We start from the raw sequence: 18,785 nt of genomic DNA, 5'->3' as shown, positions 1-18,785 counted from the left end.
AAGAACATTGCAAAATCACGATCTTACTTCTTCTACCAGGATGTGGTGACTAATCAGTCACAAACATGAATGCTTGCTCAGCCTGTTTTTTTTTGTTTTTTTTTTTTTTTTTTTTAACCTGCCCTTACTACCAGTCTTCAGAGGTAAATAGTGATATAATGTAACATTCAAATTCTTCAGTTCCAGTAATATATCTGTCCTAGCTGAGTGAATGAATTATTTGCAACCTTGACTTGGTGAGTGTGTTCTTCTGAGGCCTATTCATAAGGTAATATTTCAAAACTTAAAAGCACACAAACTTTGATTGCAAAATCAGTTCATTTGTCTTATATGAATTTTGGAACTACTAGAACTTTTCATTGCATTGATAATTTAAACAAAACAAAATCAGGGCTCTGGGTGTAGTTCAGTGATAGAGCTGTTGCCTAGCATGCATGAGGCTCTAGGCTCAATCTCCTCACCACAAACAAAACAAAAAGAAACATAACAAAACACAGTCTGAACCTGTATACTATATGTTTACATAGTTTGAGAGTGGATTTTCTTTATTCTGCATGAAATGCACCACACCATTAGATAATGTTTTGTAGAAAGGATAAGCCTGCTTACCTAACCCCTTCACGCCAGAACTGTACCATATGCATCTATAGGTGTCTGCATTGCCGATGCAGGTAGACTTCCATATTGCCTTTTGTCACTGCTGCCTCAGAAGTGTACTGTTGAACAAATAATTGAAAACATTGTGTGGTTTAGGTTGGGTTAGAACTAGCAACAGTATCGGAAACCCGCTCTCCCGACACTGCTGTTATCAGTAGTCACAGGGAACTGCTGTACTGAGTTCCATACTAAATTTGATACCATCACAGTTACATTTTAGATGCACTTGAATTGTCTTTGTTTCAGCTAATAATTACTTCCTGGGAGTTGATGATGAAGCAAAACAGGTGGCTGGGAATAATTAGAATTTGACTCTCACTTTATGCTTTCTTCATAAAAATGAGCAAGAAAGGAGTGGTTAATCACTGAGAATAAACTTCACATCAGCTGGGTTATGACAAAGTGTTGCCCTTAGAACATGTTTTTTAGACTGTTAACAGCTGTTGTTACCGTACCAGGGTAGCAATCTCAAATGTAGATGGAGTATCTATGTCAATGGACCTTTATTTTATTTATGTATTTACATGTGGTGCTGTGAATCAAACCCAGTTCCTCACACACATCAGGCAAGCTTTCTACCACTGAGCCATAACCTCAGCCCTAGACAGGCTGAGTATCTTAGCCTCAGCCCTTTGCTCTATCATTTGTTATGATTTTATTTCTTCGATTAATGGTTTGAGTTGTTAAATGATTGGAGAGCAAACCAGTACCCTGTTATCTTCTTGTCATCATCTTCTTACCCCAGTGCCGCAGTGCCGCATTCTCTTTAGACATATAGCAGAGCAATATGCTTGTGCATGTTTGTAAATGGTCCTGTGGAGTGAAAAGCAACCTCTCGGTATGCAAATGAGACTGAACTATATGTTCTTGACACCCTTGCAAAAATATTGTATTTGGAATCTTCTAGCTTGAGAATTTCCCAGAGTGCTGTCAGCTCATACTGGAAGCAACACTTCTTTAGGTGAACACCATTAGTATCCTTTGTGCACCTGACCATTCTAGACTTAGTAGTATTGTAGTGCCAGGTTTCATTAGTTTTCTGTCATATTCTAATGGCCAGATGACATAGGGAAATGTTTTTCCTTAATTTATCCAGATTTGATTATACATTTTTTGCAGGGATTTTAATTTTGAAAAACAATTAGTGAAAGACTAATTAAGTAGAGATATGTGTCTGTGGGTGGTTTAAATACATAAGTAACAGTTCTAATCTGTTCAGGATTGCTGGCAATGGATATTTGGAGGAGTTATTATTCTCTGCAACCTCTTTGGCATTTTTTATGAGTTCCTGTCCTACAAAGTATCATACAATTTGTATTTGAAGAAGATAAGAACTGGAAAAGTAACCAAAAACTGGTGGGTTTGAATATTCAGAAATCCATAATGGATTTTGAAAAGAGAAAAATGAAAGTTAAGAAACTATGCACATCTGAAAGTTTTGCTTTTGTTGTATTTCTTTTTCCTCATCGTTTTGTTAATTATTAGCCATGTACACCCAAAGAACTCCTAGGTGGTTCTGCATCCCAATTAAAACAGGGCTATTTCCTCACTTTCAGTACCCAGTTCTTACTTGTAAATAAGGTCCTTCTCAAGAGTAGTTTATTTTAAATTATTGGGTCTTCTTAAGTTTGGGATTAGCAATTCCAGAAGGGTAAATAACATGCTAGAGTCTTATATAGGGGTAGGACAGAATTCCTGACCAAATTTTGCTTTGTATTTGACTTGCAGGAATTGTGGGGGCACTCCAGTGAAGAAATGGACGAGTGTGTGTAATCATGGAATCTCCTTGCTGACCATCACCACCTGCTCTCTTTAATAAGTGAGAGAGTGGGTTAGGGGAGGAAGAAAAGAGGTCACCATGAAGCTTAAGCAGCGAGTTGTGCTGTTAGCAATACTCCTTGTCATCTTTATCTTCACCAAAGTTTTCCTGATTGACAACTTAGATACATCAGCTGCCAACCGGGAGGACCAGAGGGCTTTTCACCGAATGATGACTGGCTTGCGGGTGGAATTGGCACCCAAGCTGGACCACACCTTGCAATCACCATGGGAGATTGCAGCCCAGTGGGTAGTACCCCGAGAAGTGTACCCTGAAGAGACACCAGAGCTGGGGGCAATTATGCATGCCATGGCCACCAAGAAAATCATTAAAGCCGATGTAGGTTATAAAGGGACTCAGCTGAAAGCCTTACTGATACTTGAAGGAGGACAGAAAGTTGTCTTCAAACCTAAGCGGTGAGTCTTCATCTCAGAAGCTATGCATGCTGTTGGTTGATTGACTTAACCAGAGAGAGAGATGTAAGAGTGTTTATTTCTCCTCTTTGTATTCTCAGTAAAATGAAGGAAGTAGACTAGAATATCTTTGGAGTTGTGTCTAGTTGTGAAGGTTCTGTGATTCTTTTGAGTAGAGGCAATATATAGGAACAGGTTTTGGTTCCTTTAAAAGACTGAAATTTTTAACAATTAGAGTTATCCTTGATTTCTAATTATCAGATAACTACTGTGAGTCAGGTGTTAGAGATACAAAATGAATTGGTCAGGAAATAAGCAACTTATCACCAAAAAATGTACAGCTAAAGATTGGATAACCATGTTAGTGATGCTGTAGAGTAGGAGTTACCCAGAGTTGTGGGGGACTAACCAGAGCCCCCTTCAGTGCTGAAGTATTGATTCTTTCACATAGTTTTGTGTTTGAGCAGTTGTAGATTTATAGATTTTTGGATTCCAGAAATGTAAGGGATCAGTGTTTGCCTGGAACTGGGAAGTATATGTTGTATGAAAGATGTAGAAATTAGGCAAGTTGAAAAATGTGGTAAACTTTTGGAGAACAGAAATGTCTGATTGGCTGGTAATGTGGGAAAAGTATGGTTACATGGGTAGATCTGATTTCTGTTGAATGTACACCATTTGCCAGGCATTATACCAAGTACTCTTTGTATCTGTAAATGCTTTCATTTGTTGTTTTAATCAGCTTTTTAACCACTGTGACCAATAGGCCTGACAAGAACAATTAGAGAAGGAAGAGTATATTTGGGGGTTCACTGTTTCAAAAGGCTTAGTCCATAGACAGCCATCTCCATTCTTTGGGGCCCAAGATGAGGCAGAACAAACATCATGGTAGAAGAGTGTGATAGAGGAAAGCAGCTCAGAACATGGCACCAGAAAACAGAAAGAGCTCCACTCAACAAGGACAAAATATGTACTGCAGATGCATGCCCCCAGGGACCCACCTCCTCCAGTCATACCCTACCTGCCTACCATTACCAACCAGTTAATCCCTATCAGGGGATTAATTCACTGATTGAGTTAAAATCCTCATAACCCAGTCATTTCATCTATAAACTTTCTTGCATTGTTTCACACATGACCTCATATATAAACCATAACAGTTCTTATTTGTAGAATAAGAAACAGTCTTAGTGACTTGACAAGGTTACCTCACAATAATCATTTGTGGTTTGAACCCAGATCTGTCAGAATTGTGAGCAGCTTGTATTCTGCCACATACATAATTCTTCAAGCTTCTTTCTTTGCTTTCCTGGAGCACCCATCATCAAAATTGCTAATTTAGTTCTGAAGTGTGGTCCTCGACCTCTCAGATTATAGCTTGAGAGATTAGCTGTTTGAACAAAGTAATGGATAGAAGACAAACTGAAAATAAAAATCATATTTATCTAGAAAGAGATAAGTTATGAGTATTTTGTGTTTAAAGAAGAGGAGGTCCTCTCCACACCTACTGTTTGTACATTAGAGAATTAAGGTTGAGATGGAATGTGTCAGAAGATAGATGTTTGTGATAATGTGCAGTATGGACAGAACTCATGTTCAGACAAAGTATAAATGAAGGGGAGAGAGGCCAAAATGATAAATAAAGGAGGTAGCAACAGAAAAAGGCATAAAGCCTAGTCACTACTTGCTTGTCTCAGGTCTTATTGCCCCTGCAGCCTTCCCATTACTTTCTTCTTCCAGATCGTCCTGAAAATTCTTCCCTAAAATACTTAAATTATCACTGTGCTCCTTAACTTTAAAACATCCAAGGACTTCCCTGGCACAAATGATTATTGTGAGGTGACCCACTGGATAACACCTAGCCTCTATAGCCTACTGATCAAGGGCCCCACAGTCTGGTCCTCCTTGATATGCTATGCCTTATCTCCCTTTGCTTTTTGTTCCTATCAAACTGGGTCCTTATTTCCCCCCACCATCCACTGGGTAGCCCGAGCCTACTCCCCTGCCCACCCAGCTTCTGCATGGCCCCTGGAAGAAGGCGTGAACTCAGTCACTGCACATACTGACCAGTGTTTCTTTACACCAGGCACTATCGAAGGTTGGGGAAGGTGGTTGGCAGGGTTTCAGTACTTTTAGAAATTGACTTCGTCCCTAAACAGCCAGCAAAATGCTGTTCTGACCTCCAGGGCCTCACAAGCTATTTAGAACTGCTGTAAGTGCAAATTGATGTCCTTGGTCAAACTCTGATGTCCTTCACTAGAAGGATAGGAGTGATTTATTGGCAGTTACTGTATGAATTTTGCTGTTTTGTCAGTGACTTAAGATGGATCACTCTGCAGAGAGGAGGGTCTGAATCTGCCAAGTTGAGACAAGCACCTTTCTTTGCAGCCACTGTGGTTTCAGCATTTCTGGAGCCTGGTTGTCCATGTCCTACTCTCAGACATAGAAGGTATGTGTAGGTAGTTGACATATATAGGAATACAGTGACACTTATATACACATTTTCCCTTACACTACCAAAGTAATTTTTTTTTCAACATAGCTGTATTTATTCTGGAAGTAAATTGATTTTTATAGGCAAAAGCTGCAGTTATAGTAGAAAAGGAATAAGAAGCCAGGAGCCCAGAACTAGGTAGAAGTGAATGAATGATCTTAGAACATATTGGAAGGGACCTTGAAGATTAGCTAACCAAACTATTTTATAGATGAGGAAAATGAGATTCAGAGTTCTGAACTTCCATGTTCTCACAGCCAAAATATGAGCTGAGGATTCAGATGCCTGACTCCAATACAGTTCTTTCATTTTGATTCTTATTCTTTTCCTTTTTCCTTCCCTCCCTTCTCCTCCAGCCCTGGATTCCTCTAGGGTTTTACATTTCTTTGCAGTAGACTTTAGATGTATTGGGAAGCTCTTTAATGCTTCACTTCCTGGAATGTGCTACATATCACCACATAGCTTCCTGGGACTTCACTGAAGTCCTGAAAAATAAAGTATTCAAGAACTGTCCCCCAGCTTTATGGATAGACTTTACCTGTAATAGAGAGAAAAGTGTTGTAGTAGTATTTAAAAATTGAAATTTAATTTAGAGGCAGCCAGTGTAAACCTAAGAAACCTAAACGATCATTTGTATGGGGAGCAAAAAATATGTGGCATGTGGAATATGCTAAGAAAAATTGTGCCCACCCAAGTGATGATGCTGTTTTCTAACTTGAATGCTTCCTCACTTTGCCTTGAAGACATGTTTTTGTGATGCGATTTCACTTTGTACTCTAAGGTCATTTAAGTTGGAGGCCACTACCTTATAGTGCCATTTTCCACTTGTAGTTGTTTCAGCATTGGGAATTTCACTGTCCTTAGTGGAACTGCTTTCCTTCACTTCAGTCTCTTATTTCTATTTTACAGTTCCATTGTGAAATCTATTAGGTCCCCTTTGATTCAGGAATGCAAGTGAGCAGTAGAAGTCATAGGTGAATTAAATATTAAGATATTGTGTCCCTCTACAACTAAAACAATTTTTAAAAATTCTTTTAAGATGATTAGTATAAATATGCTGGTTTTCTTATCCTTTGTTTATGTCATGTAGGTGGTTTAAAATTCATCAGAGTGTAGTTTAAGATGAAAGATACCTTTGAAATGACCTCCCGGGGCTGGGGTTTGTGGCTTAGTGCTTGCCTAGTATGAGTTAGGCACTGGGTTTGATCCTCAGCACTACATAAAAATAAATAAATAAAATAAGGTATTGTGTCCATCTACAACGAAAAAAATATATTAAGAAAGAAAGAAATGGTCTCCTGCTCTAACCCTAATATTGTAGATAAGGAATCTGAGACCCGGAGCACAGAGGGTTTTACTCAAGGTTACCCAGTCAAGTAACAAAGAGCCACTTTCAGCTCTTGCTGCCAGGCCAGAATGGTTATTCAAGCAGCTTTCTTCAGAAGTACTTTTGCCTTCTCACTAAAAAAAAATTAAGCAGTGTCAGGACTATTTTTCCCAAAGAAATTTAAACTTCTTTTATAAGCCTTACCACAGCCATTCTGGTAAGCTGAAGTTTTTCCTTTATTTCTTTAGTTCGCTATTTAGTAGACATTTATTAAGCACTAACTGTAGGTTTAACACTATTCTGGCAATATACAGATGGTTCTTGCCTTCCAGAAAATTACTATGTAGCTGTATTTTAACTGCATTGAAAGCCTGTTAGATGGGTAACAATAACATCTTCCATGTTTTGGTCATTGAATGATTGCTAGGGCAGATAGGGAATTCTGGTTTCCTTCTTTACCTGATCTTTAAGCCATCTACCAATAATTGGTGCTAGCCCAGAATTGTTCTTGAGGTTGACAGAGAAGGTGTAAAAGGAGCACAGTCAGGTTTGCTCTGACTCTATATTCTACCTCTTGTGCTGTCACTTCTGATACTGGTATAATTCATGTCAACATTTGTGCTTCCCATTCCCTTTGTAGGTATAGCCGAGACTATGTGGTGGAAGGGGAGCCATATGCTGGTTATGATAGACACAACGCAGAGGTAGCAGCCTTTCATTTGGACAGGTACGTGTAATCCCAATGGGTTATATTCACTCCGTTTCCTTTTCAGAATCTCTCTTGAAGAGAACTGTGAACTCCTCCTAAGTGTGACACTTTAATAACTTGGACTTGTTACCTATTTTAAATAACTGGTTGACTAAATTCCATTATGTTTGTGTGAGTCCCTCATATGGGTGACACCAGGAACACCAAAGTAAATTTTAACTTCAGAGTTTTACTTCCTTTTACCTCATGACATTCCTGGCATTCCGTTTGTCATTATCATGAGTGAAGATCTTGATAAATAAAATGGCAGGATGAAAACCAAATTTTTGAATTCAGATGTCTGAATTATTATTGGTCATTAAAGTAAGTCATACTGATTCATCCCCACATACTAGCAACATACAGCCTGAAATATATTCTCTTGTATTTTAAAAATTTATATATATAGATATACAAATATATGTGTGTGTGTTGATGTGTATATATAAATATGTATGTGTGTATGTATGTATATATACATGTATGAAAAACATATTAACTGCCTCAAAAAACAGTAATTAAAAAATAGATATGAATTCTATAATCAGAAAAATTAATAGGTTTTTCTCAGTAGGTTTCTAGTCAGAACCTATTAGCTGAGGTGTCTAGTATTCCAGTTACTCATCTCACCAGTTCTATGTGGCATATTGACTGACTTTAAATGAAATTATTCACAATATTTGTTTAAAAATAAATCTATAAGAGAACCATAAAGAAATAAGGGTGAATTTTTTTTTTCTATTAGGAAGGATTTTTTACATGTTTCTACAAATCTGTGTATACCCTAAAATTTTATTAGAAAATGTGTCAAGAACACAGGAAGTTAACTGAATAGGAATTATCAACTGCTAAAGATTTTTTTTAAAGGGTAATACTTTATTGGCAGGAATAGATATGCTTTAAAATAAAATTCTTAATTTCAATCTTTCTGTTAAGAACTCTGGCATTTTGTATCAAAGTATTAAATGTTCATACCCTTTGAACAAATAATTACCTTTTTATGCATATATCTAAGGTATTTCTAAGAAGTACCCTGGAGAAATAATAAAAAAAATTAGATATATGTACAGTTATTTTAGCTGTAGCATTTTATAGTAGTAAAAAACTGGTAACAAACTAAACACCTACTAATATGGAAAAACTCAAATAAATGTTTATAATACCATGAATTTTGGCAGCATCTTTTAAGACCTAATGACTGAGAGTTGGGTAAATCTTATTCATCACATTATGGCACACTGGAATCAAGCTGTCCAAGACTTTGTTTATTTGCCTATTTTCTTCATTCCCAGCTCTTTTCTTGTTTCCCATTTGTTGAACACCAGCAGGTCATGAAGAACATCATTTCCCCATTTCCAGAATAATATTTATATTATCCAATATGGGAATTTTTGTTAATATATATAAAGAGGTATCTCATTATTCTTTTATTTTTTATTTTTCCAGCTCTGACAAGTTTTAATTTTTCACACAGTGAACATAGAGTGAGATATTCTTCGTACAGAAATAGTTACTTTTGATAACAATTGAACATAATATTGTAGTTTATGATTTGTGCTTTGGGGTCTTGTATTTGAAAGTTCTTTCCTACCTTAAAGCCAGATATTCTCTGGACAACCCCTGTCTCTTTGTTAATTGCTCCTAAGTAGCCCCAAGTGCTGCTGTGATACTGCCCTTCAGCACTAAACTGCCTGCTGTCCTTTGGCCAGCAGTGGTCAGTGGGGAGAAAGACTACATCCCACCCGTTTTCTTCTGTTCATCGCTCCTGACACTTCTGCTTTGGTTTTGCTGTTTTTCTATTACACTCAGATTTAGATACCTTCTTGTGCCTTAGGGGTTTTCTCTCAATTTTTGTGTTACTTTGCAGATCTGTTGGTCTCTTTGGTTTTGTGGCTTTTCTAAGATTAGGTTTAGGGCAGAATCAGCAGCCTAAATAGTGGATTATTTATTACATAACCACTTTTAAAGTCTTTCTAATGATATGGGGAAGGTTCATGATGCAAGAATGAGTAAAAAGCAGGATGCAAAGCTGTACACAGTGTAACTCCGTGATATGCACATACATGTAAGAATGTTTATACATACATGTGTGAGCATATGTAACTCAGAATATGTTTTTACATGCATTTAAAACTATATAAGTATGAGCTCAATGGTGTGTGCATATGTGTAGTATGTGTTTATACATTCATGGAAAGGAAAAAATGCTTACATGCCAAAATGTTATTTCTAGGTTGTGGAATTATGGATGATCTTTATTTTCTTCATTATTAATTTTTTCTGTGTTCCAAATTCTGCCCCTCTAATTTTTCTTCAGGGAGTGTGTGTTTATTAGCCAGGAAGATTAATTTATTTGAAAAATGATTGTTTTTAATCATAAGGTAGTGCTTTTTAGACCATTGATGACAGAGACCTCCAGATATTCTGTATTTAAGTTGTTCTGTGTTTATTCTTTTAGGTCAATTTGCATAGTTTTATCAGTGTGCTATTTTACTCAAAGTTTTGAACCCATGTATGAGTTTAGGCCCAGTTTTTTTTAATACTTTCTTTATTTTTAATTTTTATTATGAAAAATTCCTAACAGTAGAGAGAATAGCATAATGAACTGATATACTCATTCCTTAGACTTAACAGCTATTCACATTTTGGCCAGCTAGCCTAATCCTTTTTGCTGAAGTGGAAAATAAATTACATCAATCTTAACATTAAACTCCTAAATATATGTACCTCTAAAAAACAAGATTTACCTGCCTACCTAAATCTCTTCACACATCTAACATGATAAACATAATTTTTGAGACTGTTATTTATTTAAAATACATCTTTAAGAATTTTTTTCTTCTCTTTCTTCAACCTTCCAAATCAGGATTCTGGGTTTCCGCCGAGCCCCCTTGGTGGTTGGCAGGTTTGTTAATCTACGGACAGAGATCAAGCCTGTTGCTACGGAGCAGCTGTTGAGCACCTTCCTAGCTGTAGGTAAGAAGATTATAGAGGACATTTAGATAGGGGAACAGTTAATAAGTTAAATGGGGCATCATCAGCAAGGAGGTTCACATTTCTTAAGACTTGAAGAACTTGAGAGAACACAAAAACAAATAAGCAGAGCCAGGTGCCATGGCACTCGCCTGTAATCCCAGTGACATGGGAGATTGAGGCAAGAGGACCACAAGTTCAAGGCCAGCCTCAGCTATTTAGCAAGGCCATCAGCAACTTAGTGAGACTCTGTCTCAAAATAAAAAGGCTAGGGATGTGACTCAGTGGTAAAATGCCCATGGGTTGAATCCCCAGTAGTAAATAAACAAACCAAATAAACAACCTGGTCTTGGGTTGGTGGGGGAAACAGATTTAAAGGTAAATGGAAATGAAATGTTGCCCAGTGCATACCTTCTTGCCTCTGAAGTAGAAAGCAAGGTAAGTTACTAATAGTGAAAGCAGTGATAATTTTATTTCTTCCACTTGGTCTCACAGTTAAGTCTCAAATTCAAAATTTGGCCTAATAAGTTACTATTATATATCATTGGCTCACTTATTTTTTATATACATGTGTTTTCTTGGCAGCTGTCTTCTTATAATTGAAGAAACTTTAAGGTAACTCTGTAAGGGGATCAGATATTCCCTTGTAGGGTTGCATTTGGGCCTGGAACATCACCACCACCTCCTCCTACTCTGCAAGGGTCACCTTAACTCATTGTGCATGAAGCTAGCTATGATGCCTCTGGTTTCCATTATCTCACTCTGAAATGAGGGATCTAACATTCTCACTTCCAGTCCCTTTGTGGGCATGATGAGAATGGGAAAAAAATCAGAGGTGCTATGGTTTCTTGTTTCAACCTCTTCATAGTGACTCTTCTTCAGTGATGTGGTATTCTCCTTTGTGGCATGAATGTTGAGAAGATATTACAAAATGAGACAGATATTATAAAAGTCCTTTTTAAAAAAATTTTGTATTTGTTTTAACTAGTTATACAGTAGAATGTTTTTATTTATGCACTTTGATGTATCATACATACATGACATATAATTTCTCATTTTTCTGAGTGTACGTGTTGCAGAATCATATTGGTCATGTAGTCATATATATGCATACAGTAATAATGTCTGTTTCATTCTAGTATCTTTCCTATCCCCACATCCCCTCCCCTCCCCTCCCCTCTACCTAATCTAAGGTGTTTTATCTAGGGTAATCTCTTCTTCCCTGGTGCCACTTCCCCCGCTTTATTGTGAATTAGCATATGCATATTAGAGAAAACATTTGGCCTTTGGTTTTGTGGAATTGCTTGTTTCACTTAGCATGATATTCTCCAGCTCCAACCATTTACTGGAAAATACCATAATTTCACTCTTCTTTAAAGCTGAGTAATAGTCCGTTGAGTATATATACCACCTTTTCTTTATCCATTCATCTACACCTAGGTTGGTTCCATAGTCTAACTATTGTGAATTGAGCTTCTCAATATAGTATGCTGATTGTAAGACCTTTGGGTATAAACCATGGAGTGGGATATTACCTGGTCTTGTCACTATAGTATGCTGATTTTAAGTCCTTTGGATATAAACCAAGGAGTGGGATAGCTGGGTCAAATGGTAGTTCCATTCCAAGTTTTCTGAGGAATCTCCATACTGCTTTCCATAGTGGTTGCACCAATTTGCAGTCCCACCAGCAATGTAAGAGTGTACCTTTTTCCGCACATCCTCGCCAACATTTATTGTTGCCTGTATTCTTGATGATTGCCATTCTGACAGGAGTGAGAGGAAATCTTAAGAGTATTTTTGATTTGCATTTCTCTAATTGCTAGAGATGTTAAATACTTTTTCATATATTTGTTAATCAGTTGTATTTCTTCTTCTATGAAGTGTCTGCTCAGCCCTTAGCCCATTTATTGATTGGGTTTATTTTTTATTTTTATTTTTTTTGGTGGTAAGATTTTTGAGTTCATCGAAGTACACGTGGTAAAGATTCTCTCCCAATCAGTAGGCTCTCTCCTCACTTTATTGTTTGCTGAGAAGAAACTTTTTAAGTCAAGTCCATCCCACTTTTTAATTCTTGATTTTACTTCTTGCGCTTTAGGAGTGTTGTTAAGGAAGTCAGATCCTAGGCCAATGTGGTGAAGATTTGGGCCTGTTTTTTCTTCTGTTAGGCATAGCGTCTCTGTTCTAGTGCCTAAGTCTTTGATCTACTTTGAGTTGATTTTTGTGCAGGGTGACAGATGAAGGTTTAATTTCATTTTGTTATGTGTGGATTTCCAGTTTTACTAGCACCTAACCCTAATCGTCTATCTTTTATCCAGTGAATGTTTTGGGCACCTTTGTATAGTATCTCATATCTATATTTATGTGGGTTTGTCTCTGTGTCCTCTATTCTGTGCCATTGGTCTACAAGTCTACATACCAATACCATGCTGTTTTTATTACTGTAGCTCTGTAGTATAGTTTAAGGTCTGCTATTGTGATTGGTTGGTATCGTGATGGTCTCCTGCTTTACTTTTCTTGCTAAGGATTGCTTTAGTTATTCTGGATCTCTTATTTTTCCAAATAAATTTCATGATTGCTTTTGCTATTTTTATGAAGAATGTCATTGGGATTTTAAGAGGAATTACATTAAATCTGTATAACGCTTTTGGTTGTATGGCCATTTTGACAGTATTAATTCTGCCTATCCAGGAACATGGGAGATCTTTCCATCTTCTGAGGTTTTCTTTAATTTCTTTCTTTAGTGTCATGTAGTTTTCATTATAGTGGTCTTTCACCTCTTTTGTTAGATTGAGTCCCAGGTTTTTTTTTGAGGCTATTGTGAATGGAGTAGTTTTCCTAATTTCTGTTTCAGTGGACTCTTTGCTGATGTACAGGAATATGTTTGATTTATGGGTGTTGATTTTATATCCTGCCTCTTTGCTGAATTCATTTATTAGTTCTAGAAGTTTTCTGGTGGAATTTTTTAGATTCTTCTAGATGTAGAATCATGTCATCGGCAAATAGTGATAGTTTGAGTTCTTCTTTACTTATTTGTATCCCTTTAATTTCTTTCTTTTGTCTAATTGCTCTAACTAGCATTTCAGAGATGATGTTGAATAGAAGTGGTGAAAGAGGACATCATCTTATTCCAGTTTTTAGCAGAAATGCCTTCAATTTTTTTCCATTTAGAATGATATTGGCCTTGGGTTTAGCATATATAGCTTTTACAATGTTGAGGTATATTCCTACTATCCCTAGTTTTTCTAATGTTTTGAAAATGAAGGTGTGCTGTATTTTGTCAAATGGTTTTTCTGCATCTATTGAGATGATCATATGATTCGTGCTTTTAAGTCTGTTAATATGATAAATTATGTTTATTGATTTCCTTATGTTGAACCAACCTTGCATGCCTGGGATGAATCCCACTTGGTCATGGTGCACTGTCTTTTTAATGTTTTTGTATGCGATTTGCCAGAATTTTATCGAGAAATTTTGCACCTGTGTTCATCAGGGATATTAGTCTGAAGTTTTCTTTCCTTGATGTGTCTTTGTCTAGTTTTGGTGACAGGATGATATTAGCCTCATAGAATGAGTTTGGAAGGGTTCCCTCTTTCTCTATCTCATGGAACACTTTGAAGAGTATTGGTGTTAATTCTTCTTTGAAAGTCTTGTAGAACTCAGCTGAGACTCCATCTGGTCCTGGGCTTTTCTTGGTTGGTTGGCTTTTGATGGTGTTTTGTATTTCATTACTTGAAATTGATCTATTTAAATCATGTATGACCTCCTCATTCAGTATGGGTAGGTCATATGTCTCTAGAAATTTGTTGATGTCTTCGATATTTTCTATTTTATTAGAATATAAATTTTCAAAATAGTTTCTAATTATATTCTGTATTTCAGACGTGTCCATTGTGATATTTCCTTCTTCATCTTGTATTTAGTAATTTGAGTTTTCTCTCTTTTTCTCTTTGTTAGCATGGCCAGGGGTTTATCTATTTTATTTATTTTTTGAAGAACCAACTTTTTGTTTTGTCAGTTTTTTCAGTTGTTTCTTTTGTTTCAATTTTATTAATTTCAACTCTGATTTTAATTATTTCCCATCTTCTACTGCTTTTGGTGTTGATTTGTTCTGCTTTGTTTAGGGCTTTGAGATGTAGTGTTAGGTCATTTATTTGTTGACTTTTTATTCTTTTAATGAATGCACTCAATGCAGTAAACTTTTTTCTTAGTACTGCCTTCATAGTATCCCAGAGGTTTTGATATGTTCTATCAGTGTTCTCATTTACCTCTAAGAATTTTTTTTATTTTATCTTTGACTTCTTCTACTATCCATTCATCATTCAATTGTGTATTATTTAGTCTCCATTTGTTACAGTCACTTGTATTTTTTATTTTATTGTTTATTTCTAATTTCATTCCTTTGTGGTCTGATAGAATTCAGGGTATTATCTCTGGGTTTTTGGGGTTTTTTTTTTTTGTATTTACTAAGAGTTGCTTTGTGGCATAAGAAGGAGCCATGTGCTGCTGAGAAGAAAGTATATTTGCTCATTGATGGATGAAATATTCTGTCTAATAAGTCTAAATTATTGATTGTATTATTTAGTTCTGTAGTTTATTTAGTTTTTGTTTGGAAGATCTGTTCAGTAGTGAGAGAGGTGTGTTAATGTCACCCAGTATTATTGTATTGTGGTCTTTTTGACTCTTGAAATTGAGAAGGGTTTGTTTGATGTACATAGATGCTCCATTGTTTGAGGCATAAATACTTATAATTGTTATGTCCTGCTTATATATACTTCCCTTAAGAAGTATGAAATGTCTTTCTTTGTCTCTTCTGATAAACTTTGGTTTTAAGTGTACTTTATCTGAAATGAGAATGGAAACCCCTGCTTGTTTATGCAATCCTTATGAGTGATAAGTTTTTCCTATCCTTTCACCTTCAGTCTGTAGATGTCTTTCCCATGAGGTGAGTCTCTTGAAGACAGCATCTTGTTGGCTTGCTTTTTAATGCAATCTGCCAGTCTGTGTCTTTTGATTGATGAGTTTAGGCCATTAACATTTAAGATTATTACTGGGATATGATTTGTATTCCCTGTCATTTTGATTTATTTCTAGTTTTTGATTTGTCTTAGTTTCTCATTTGATTGAATGTCACTTTAGTGTAGATCCTCCTTTTGGTTTTCACTTTTTTTTTTTTCACTTCACCCTCATGGAATATTTTGTTGAGAATGCTCTGTAGTGTACGTTTTCTAGTTGTGAATTCTTTTAATTTTTGTTTATCATGGAATGTTTTAATTTCATCTTCAAATCTAAAACTTAATTTTGCTGGATATAAAATTCTTGATTGGCATTCATTTTCTTAAAGAGCTTGAAATATATTATTCTAGAACCTTCTAGCTTTGAGGGTCTGGGCTGAGAAACCAGTTGAGTTCCAAATTGGTTTTCCCTATATGTAATTTGATTTTTTTTTTTAATTTCACAGCCTTTAAGATTTTATCTTTATTCTCTGTGTTAGTCATTCTCATTATAATGTGTCTTCGTGTGGTCTGCTGTAATTTTGTACATTTGGGGTCCTGTAAACCTCTTGTATTTGATTTTCCATTCCATTCGTTTAGATTTGGGAAGTTTTCTGCTATTATATCATTGAAAAGATTGTGCATTCCTTTGGTTTGTATCTCTGCTCCAACTCTTTGTTAAATGGTCTTTCACTTTCTGTATTTTTTCTTTGATTTTTGCTCCTTATACTATCCTTTACTTCACATATCAATTTAACTGTATACAATCTGAACTCCTTCTTGGATATTTCTTCTATCGTGTTATTAGTGGCTTCTGTTATTGAAGCATGTTGATTTGTTTGGGGTGCTTTATTCCCTTATTTTTTCATGTTGTTAGTGTGTTTTCCCATCTGAAAATAAGGATGTAAGGCAAGATAAATTCTACCCTGCAGACCTACAGTCTCCCTGAAGGTTTCCAGCATTTTGCCTTTACTGGTAAGACCAATATCAGCAGTATATAGCATTAAACCTAATAACTCCCACTAAGGTGTCTACTGCTTTCTTGCATTGAACCAAAATGATGAGTTCAGTAACTATCTATAGTACAAACAGAATATTTGTTAAAATGATTTGATTTACAATTCAAATGGTGGATGAGAGAACAGAGGTAGTGTAGTATGCAATATTCATAAGGGAGGAAGAGAGAAGCTAGAAGTAAAAATTCACAGTAAGAGTGGAAGAGGAGCTGACAGAGATTGGCTGCTGGAGAAAAGTTGGGGGAAAAAATCCAAGAAAATAGACAAGAGAGAGGAAGAATATGAACAAAGAGAAAAAATTAAAGATATAAGAATACAACAAAAATACAAAACACCATTCATATATCATTGTCCTTCACACACTGATGCATAAAAAACATCCTGTTCCAAATATGATAGAGAAATTAGTAAATCAAAAAATAAAATAAATTTTGCTGGAAAGTACAACTGTGTCAGTGTTCAACAGTTTTTCAGCCCTGTCTCTGACATCTCTTGGGATCACCAAACCCAGATCAGCTCTCACAAACCCAGTTTCTGTCCCACCGATCTGGGCTTCAGATACCTCAGGATCAGCCACACTGCATTCCCAAGATCTCAATGCTGTTCCTACTTGCAGAGAGACCACCAGAGGATACATTCATGCAAAAGAGCACCCCTGAGGTGCAGCACCAAGACAAGGGCCACCAGCACTCTCAGCAGGAAGATCCCAGGCTCCTCCAAACCCGCAGGCACCCCCACATTGGACCTGAAGTTCCCAGCTGCAGTCCCCAGACAGAAGCTCTTGTGGTGGTAAGCCTGCTGGCACCCAGGCCCCAGGCCCTGGCTGGTGTCCCAAAATGGGTGCAGCCACGTGCAACCAAACCTGGAGTCTCCCCCAAAGCAGTCCTCTAGGCTGTGGTAGCAGTGGTAGTGGCCATGGTTGTTGGCAGCAGGCAGCGGGTCAGCAGTAGTGGTGGCTGCAGCGGCAGCTGCAACTACAGCTGTGGGGGCAGTGTCACCAGGCGATCTCTGGGGTCAGCAGTGTTCAGCTTCAGTTGCATCCAGGGTAGTGGTTTCTTCTGTGGCAGCAGCACCCAGGAAGAAGACCTTCAGGTGATCTCAGGTTGGCAGCTGTGGAATCAGAGGCAGCAGCAATGGCTGTAGTGGTGCAGTCAGTGGTTGACAGGAGATCTCTGGTTCAGCGGCAGCTACCGTGAAGGTAGTGTTGGAATTCGCATCTGAGGTAACTGAGGCTGTGCCCGGAGAAGAGGCCTCTGGGCACGGCAGCAGCGTCTGTGGCCTTCACCTTGCTTTTTGCTAGAATGAATGGATTTATGTATAAAATGAGGTAAAACTGAATGTTTTAAAGACTTGTGAGAATCAACATTCAGAGTTTAAATTTATAAGGCACAGGCTATGCTTTTCTACAGATAGCCAAAAGCATGTGGTGTCACTGACTTGTTTCAGATGTTTTCTAATTACCTTTGGTTGTTCAGTTTTGTGCTAGACAAACTTGAATCCTGTGGGTTTAGGATAGAGAGGGGGACGAGAAAAAGCCAAGGTGTCACTCCTCAGAGACTCATAGAAGATTAACTTTATATTGTATGAAGTATGGGGAGGTGAGATGCCAGAAAAAAGCTTATAGAGGAAGTTCTTAACACTTGACCCAAGTATTGAAGAGTCAGTATGAGTTTCCTAAGCATCAAGGAAGAGAGGGCATTGGGTAAAGTAATGGGATAGAATAGTGGAAACAAGGACACACACACATGATGATAATGCAGGATTGATGGGTGCATTTGGGGAGTGATGATCTTCTAGATACCCTCCAGCATGGGGCAGGTAGAAGGACTAGACTGGGGATATAGTTTTTAACAACAGGCTCACCTTCGCACAATCTTCTTGTCGTATTTTTCAAGACTTTATTTTTTTAAAGAGCAGTTTTAGGTTCACAGTGAAACTGGAAGATAGAAGTTTCTTAAACAGTGCTGGGGCTATGGCTCAGCGGCAGAGCGCTCGCCTAGTGCGTGCGAGGCCCTGGGTTTGATCCTCAGCACCACACACACACAAAAAAAGATAAAGTATTGTATCCAACTGCAACTAAAAAATAATTATTAAAAAACAAAGAAGTTTCTTAAACATCCCCTGTCCCCCACATCAGAGGTTCCCTCATTATCAACATCCCACATCAAAGTAGTATAATTGTTAAAGTTGATTGGCACATGTTAGTCACCCAGAGTTCATAGTTTATATTAGGGTTCAGTCTTAGTTTTGTACATTCTGTGAGTTTGTACAAATATATAATTGCATGTGTCTATCATTTAGTATCATGCAATATTTTCACTGTTCTAAAAATCCTTATGCTTCCCCACCA

At 37.1% G+C, this 18,785-nt stretch overlaps 1 protein-coding gene across 3 annotated transcripts in view; it reads left to right on the top strand.

The window, feature by feature from the left end:
- The window catches only part of Fam20b (FAM20B glycosaminoglycan xylosylkinase), a 46,877-nt gene that overhangs the window by 10,702 nt on the left and 17,390 nt on the right, over positions 1 to 18,785 (top strand). For 2 of the 3 annotated variants that reach the window (XM_015491757.2, XM_015491756.2), the window contains exons 2-5: positions 2,386 to 2,892; positions 5,201 to 5,335; positions 7,348 to 7,434; positions 10,322 to 10,431. In XM_015491757.2, the coding sequence (XP_015347243.1) occupies positions 2,516 to 2,892; positions 5,201 to 5,335; positions 7,348 to 7,434; positions 10,322 to 10,431 (709 nt within the window). In that variant the 5' untranslated portion in view covers positions 2,386 to 2,515. The remainder of the gene's footprint in view (positions 1 to 2,385; positions 2,893 to 5,200; positions 5,336 to 7,347; positions 7,435 to 10,321; positions 10,432 to 18,785) is intronic. The other variant, XM_015491758.2, reaches the window with a different exon arrangement.

The sequence above is a fragment of the Marmota marmota genome, unplaced genomic scaffold (genome assembly GCF_001458135.2).
Source record: "Marmota marmota marmota unplaced genomic scaffold, marMar, whole genome shotgun sequence".
Taxonomy (NCBI): domain Eukaryota; kingdom Metazoa; phylum Chordata; class Mammalia; order Rodentia; family Sciuridae; genus Marmota; species Marmota marmota.
Note: the sequence above shows the minus strand (reverse complement) of the source record. Positions and strands in the feature narration are given on the sequence as shown.